General features: G+C 45.5%; 1 protein-coding gene across 5 annotated transcripts; it reads left to right on the top strand.

Annotated features, from left to right (window-relative positions):
• The first annotated feature begins 5 nt into the window (after window positions 1-5).
• On the top strand, window positions 6-4,139 carry pus3 (pseudouridine synthase 3). 5 transcript variants are annotated; one of them, NM_203638.1, is made up of 5 exons: window positions 6-58; window positions 633-1,021; window positions 1,288-1,796; window positions 2,783-2,973; window positions 3,161-4,139. In NM_203638.1, the coding sequence occupies exons 2-5, from the start codon at window positions 647-649 to the stop codon at window positions 3,601-3,603; spliced, it is 1,518 nt and encodes a 505-aa protein (NP_988969.1). In that variant the 5' UTR covers window positions 6-58; window positions 633-646; the 3' UTR covers window positions 3,604-4,139. The 5 variants fall into 5 exon arrangements, with proteins under 5 accessions (NP_988969.1, XP_012825700.2, XP_012825701.2 ...); XM_012970246.2 differs by having other exon boundaries at window positions 45-122; XM_012970247.3 differs by lacking the exon at window positions 6-58 and adding an exon at window positions 169-227.
• The last annotated feature ends 1,751 nt before the right edge of the window (window positions 4,140-5,890 follow it).

Raw genomic sequence — 5,890 nt, forward strand, 5'->3', positions numbered from 1 at the left:
TCTGACGTCACTGGGCTGAGCCGGAAGCGGTAGCGGACGCTGGTGCGACACGTGATCGGTAATATTGAAAGCGCCTGAAAAGTAAAACGGTGTTGCTGGAAATAAGGCCATATAGTGAGGAGGTTGGGAAAGTACATGAATCCCTGTGGTTTGAGTAGGGAGAGTGCTGTGCAGAAAGGCAGTACAGTCAGTGCAGCAGGAAGCGGCCATATAGCTTGACTTTCAGTGTATGAGTTGCCCTGCCTCCTTTCCCAGCTCCCCTTGCCCTGCACTTAGTGATTCTCTTAATAACCGTAAAGGTATAAGGTTTCTGCAGAGCTGACAGTCTGTGTGGGTAATTCAGCCCTTACTGCAGCTTTCTTTGCCCTTGAAATTCATAGAACACATTTATACCGTCACATTCTTCATTTGTCAGAAATCCCCCCCTCCTCATGTTATCAAAGGCCCCAACAAGCTTTATTAACAAGCCTTTATGTACTATATACATATCAAAGGGGAATGCTTTAATATAGTATACTGATTAAGTGATCAGTAATCAGTGAAAAGAAAATGGTGAAACTTATCGGATGGGGAGATGCGTTGAACAGTTTGAGTGTAAGTTTTAGCGCAGTGACCGTTTTTGTTTTGTGTAGGTGGCGTTGTCACGATGTCACAGGAAGATGAAGTGACGCAGCTGCGACAGAGGGTACGAGAGCTGGAGGATAAAGTGCTTCGGCTTGAGGAACAGTGCAGAGGAGAGGCCCCACCTCAGGGGGTTGTGCAAGGGCCAAGCCACACAAAACAGAAACAGCGACTGCAGCGTGCCTTTGATTTCTCTGCACACCCAAAGCAGCATGTGGCCCTGCGATTGGCCTACTTGGGCTGGGGTTACCAGGGATTCGCTAGCCAAGAAAACACAAAGAATACAGTGGAGGAGACTGTGTTTAATGCGCTCATCAAGACACGTTTGGTGGAAAGCAGGCAGACTTCCAACTATCATCGCTGCGGCAGAACGGACCGAGGAGTCAGTGCACTGGGACAGGTGAGATATAGCTAGGATAACTAGATGTTACTGGGCCCCACAGCAAATTGAATTTAGGGATCCCAAAACATTAGTAAACATTAGTGTTCAACCAAGTTATATTGAAATTGTTCATTTATTTAGTTCCCTTCTGGGCCCCCTACACTCCTGGAACCCAGAAAGGCCCTAAGTAAAAGAGCTTCCTCTATGGTAAAGCCCCTGATAATGAGCAAGAGACAAAAAATGTCAGTCCTGTTGACACTATGGGCTGCTCCATTTCTTACCAGGTGATCTCTCTTGATCTGCGATGCAGTGGCGAAGGCAAACCTGAGATACGGTATGTCCACATCCTGAATCGTGTGCTTCCACCAGATATCCGCGTGTTAAGCTGGGCCGCAGTGCCACCGTCATTTAGCGCTCGCTTCAGCTGCCGCTCCCGCACTTATCGATACTTGTTTCCTTGTGCGCAACTCGACGTGGAAGCCATGGACAAAGCTGCTCGGTTGCTGGAGGGAACCCATGATTTCCGAAACTTGTGCAAGATGGATGTCGCCAATGGAGTCATGAACTTTATTCGTACTGTTCTTAGTGCCAGAGTAGAGCCTGTCCCTGAGATTCCAGGGGACATGGGGCCATTTCAGCTCTACCGTTTGCAGATCACAGGACTTGCCTTTCTCTACCATCAAGTCAGGTGCATCATGGGAGTCTTGTTTCTTGTCGGCCAAGGGAAAGAGAAACCTGAAGTGATCACAGAACTGCTGGATGTGGCAAAGAACCCGCGCAAACCCCAATACAAGTAAGATGGGGCAGGGTCATGATATTTAATATTATTTAGTGGGCATACATTGATGCTGTCCATTCCAGAAACCTATGCAGAGGTGCCAAATACCAGTGGATTTTGTGGAACGAGTTGTTTACCCATTTTAAAGACTTAACTTAACCATATAGGTGCTGTAACACTTATTCATAAAACTGGGCATGTTTGTCTTGGATCTAAGAGTCCTTGGTGCTTTTTTTACTGGATGGAGTCATGAGAGGATAGCATCTTGGGGAAGTTGCCCTTGAATTACTTCTATGTTATTATCTACAGAAGAAGCTGAAGAACACTCCCTGTAGCCATCCCACCTGAGGGCCTGTAGCCAAAAATGTGATTGAAAAATGTAGCCTGAAACGTTAAATTATGGACTTGTGCAGACTGAGACTACCCTGCGTGGTTGATAGTCTTTTCAGCACTGCTATGACTTAAGGTCCCCATACACTGTAAGATCCGCTCGCTTGGCGAGATCGCCAAGCGAGCGGATCTTCCCCCGATATCCCCACCTACGGGTGAGCGATATCGGGGAGCTTGTAGTAAAAAAAAAAAAATAATCCGATCGTTTGCCCTGGGGCCAAACGATCAGATTATATTGCGGCAATGGGGCAGTCGGTTCGGGGACCACATCAACGAGCCGATGCGGTCCCCGATCCGACCAGGTTTTCTAACCTGCCCGATCGAGATCTGGCCAATTTGAGGCCAGATATTGGTCGGGCAGGCTAGTTGGGAGTGCCCATACACGGACCGATTAGCTGCCGAATTGGTCCAAGGGACCGATATCGGCAGCTACTATCGGCCCGTGTATGGGGACCTTTAGATAAGCCTTTAAAGGGGAACTAAAGCTTAGAGATAAGGTTAGAAATATGGCACAGAATGTTTTTGTCTTTTTTAGTAGCCCAAGGCAGATGCCCAGTAGCACACAATCTTCTCTTATGCTTTTTTTTTTATATCCCTATTTTGTTCCTCAGTATGGCGGTGGAGTTTCCATTGGTGCTGTACAACTGCCACTTTGATGATGTGCAGTGGGTATCAGAGAAGGAAGCTCAGAGTCTGACTGTATCTCACCTACAACGACTGTGGACACAAGAAGCGGTGAAGACTCAAATACTGTTTATGGCCATCGGTGGCCTGGACTACATACCCATCTCCTTGGAAACAGGTAGCGACGTCATCCATATTTCATATAACATTCTCCATTTCTCCAGTACATCATCCAGTGAATCATCCATGTTTGACAGCTGTCTGCATTGCCTATGTCTTAATTATGCAAAATGTTATGTTTGGGCCCCTACGCCATAAATAAAGATTGTTGTGTGATGTAATTTCCGTCCTTTTTGATGTCATAGGTCAGGATCTTGTTCCATGGAACCTATGTAAGCCTACAGTTTGTGATCTTAGTGGCGGCCTGGTCGAAGGAGTAAGCGCTCGCTCTTATACCCCTCTTATGAAGAGACATCTCTGCCAAGGTCTGGAAGAGCGAGTGCAGCATTACGTGAAGCGCGGAAGAATTACATTGCCCTCCGACAGAGACAGGCTGGAGGACAAGACACCCACCGAGAAGGGAGAAAAAGAGGTTGCTGATAATCAAGTACAAAACAATGGACAATTGCCACATAGTAACACTCAGAGTAAAGGGGGAGTTAAACTGGATCAGAGCCGTGATTATAACAAGGAAGGTGCATTCAGCCAAACTTTGGAAAGGGGAGAAACAGTATCAGAGAGTGAAAATTGTGATCCAACAACACAGGAGAAGCCAGCAAAGAGGCAGTGTCTCGGTACTGGGAACTGATATGTGATGGCATTTCTGTGGGTCAGATAGGCCCATGAATTAATTATGCCTCAAAATACAGATCCCTGATACGTCTTCAAAATCAACTCACGAATTGTGCCCACAGCCAAGTAGCATGTCCTCTGTAATGCACTGTTCTCACCAATAACCAAAGACCCCCTGGGTGAATCCCTCTTGAGACCATGCAGAGCACTAATGCTCTTATCAATGTACCCATCAGGTAGAGCAAATCACCAGCTAGTCACCATCCAGTGCGACTTCCAATACAATGTAGTGTTCAGCCAGAGTGACAGGCAGAGAATGGCACCCCCCTCAGATCTCAGATTACCCTGCCAACAAGGGCTGTTTCTCCTCAGTTAATGAACGCTGCCAAGCAGTATACTATTGTGCCTCATATTTCCTTTCATGCCAGTCTCTGCCGTGGCATCTTTAAATCGTTTCATATCACCCACACTTGTGTGCAGGGTTGTACACTCTTTATTTTACAGCTCTTTTTTTTTATTTCGATATAATAAAATTTTATTATATTCTACAAACTATGATTGGAAGTCTTTTTATTAGCCCTCTGCTAGGTTAATGCAGTATTCATGGGGAAGCAAGAGACAGGAACTAGTCCTGTAGAACATACAGACACTCAGTACAGGTAAGCATGCTGGGATTTGTAGTGCACAACAGCAGGAGGACTTTTATCCCCGACCTGTAAGGCATGGCTTATAGGCTTTAGCGCAGATATCTACTTTTTGTGCTGTTCTCTGATTGTCTGCTTGGTTCATGCATAGCCTGTATGCACAGATATCTGGCCTAAATGGACTATCAACCAGTCACATGTTTGCTTTGAAACAGGGGCATGATAAATGCTACCTGCTTATTGATTGCTATGGGTTATAGGACATTGGTACAAAGCATGTGGCTTTTATTACAACCCATCCTTCCCCCCCAAGTGTGATTGTTTTCAGTATATACATCAGCCTGCAGCCCTCCTGCTGCTGTTGGACAGCAAGCTCCTTCAACTGCTGTTTGTGGGATACTGCTTGTCAGACATGTCTGATTACCCAGCTGCCCCCAGTCTTCCTGCTCTGTGTTAATTCACTTGTCAACAAACAAAAGGTGGCCATACACGCTAGGACCTGCTCGCTTGGTAAGGTCGCCAAGCGAGTGAATCTTCTCCCGATATCGCATTAATTCGGTCGTTTGGGCCAGGGCCAAACGATCGAATTAGAACGACGGGCATAGGCGTCCGTCGGTTTGGGGGCCGCATCAACAAGCCAATGCGGTCCCCGATCCGACTAAGAATCAAACCTGCCCGATCGAGATCTGCCCGATTTAAGGCCAGGTGTGGGTCAGGCAGGCCCGTCATTAGTGCCCATACACGGGCTGATAAGCTGCCGAATTGGTCTAGGGACTGATATCAGCAGCTAGAATCGGCCCGTGTATGGCCACCTTAACTGTGTGCTGGTCCAAATCAGGCTGATCCTATTGCTGGCCTATAGAAACCTGTCACTCACAGATGTGGTTCTTGTCCAATGGAGTCTTCAAAGCTGCCAAATAGATATCTGGCTGGGTGTTTGGCAGTTCATTGGGAGGCCTCCATATACTGCTTAATATGCTGCCAAGTTGTTTACCCATGTTGGCCGGTGGTAAAATGGTGTAAAATAATGCTAGTAGCTAAATATGACTAATATGGATACCAAAGAAACAGTTACTGCATTGTTCTTTGTTGCTAAAGGGAAAGTTCATTAAAGGTATAGTCCACCTCCTAATATGTTATAGAATGGGCATTTCCTAGCACATTTTCATTCTGTATTCTTTCTAGTTTCTGAATTATTTCCTTTCCTTTTCTGACCAGTTTTCACATGGAGGTCGCTGACCCCAGTAGCCCTAAACTATTGCTCTTTAAGGCTAAAATTTTGTTGTTTTATTGCTTATCTTTGTATTCAGACCCGCTCCTATTCATATTCCAGTTGCCTGGTTACTAAAGTAATCTGGATCCTAGCAACCATATAGCTGTTAAAATGCCAGACTGGAGCGTTACGGAGTAAAAAGCTACATCATTTAAAACCAAAAATTATAAAAAATGAAGACAAATCGCAAACTGGTTCAGAATATACTAAATACTAAAAGTTAACTGACAGGTGGACAAGCCAGTCAACAAACTGGCAGGTAAATATCACTATAAATCACAGTAATTAATAGTACTATTCTGTTAGCAAATCTTGATATAAGTAGACTGTCATTTTCTGCTATATAAGGTAACACCACAACTTTTAGTAAAGTGGTTAGGTAATGG

The sequence above is a fragment of the Xenopus tropicalis genome, chromosome 9 (assembly GCF_000004195.4).
Source record: "Xenopus tropicalis strain Nigerian chromosome 9, UCB_Xtro_10.0, whole genome shotgun sequence".
Lineage (NCBI taxonomy): Eukaryota > Metazoa > Chordata > Amphibia > Anura > Pipidae > Xenopus > Xenopus tropicalis.

Excerpts from the sequence above, each read along its gene's own strand:
- pus3 (XM_012970245.2), top strand. The coding sequence starts at position 230 with ATGAGTTGCCCTGCCTCCTTTCCCAGCTCCCCTTGCCCTGCACTTAGT. Across the intron at positions 1,022-1,287 it reads GAGTCAGTGCACTGGGACAG|GTGATCTCTCTTGATCTGCG; the intron begins GTGAGATATAGC and ends ATTTCTTACCAG. Across the intron at positions 1,797-2,782 it reads CCGCGCAAACCCCAATACAA|TATGGCGGTGGAGTTTCCAT; the intron begins GTAAGATGGGGC and ends TTTGTTCCTCAG.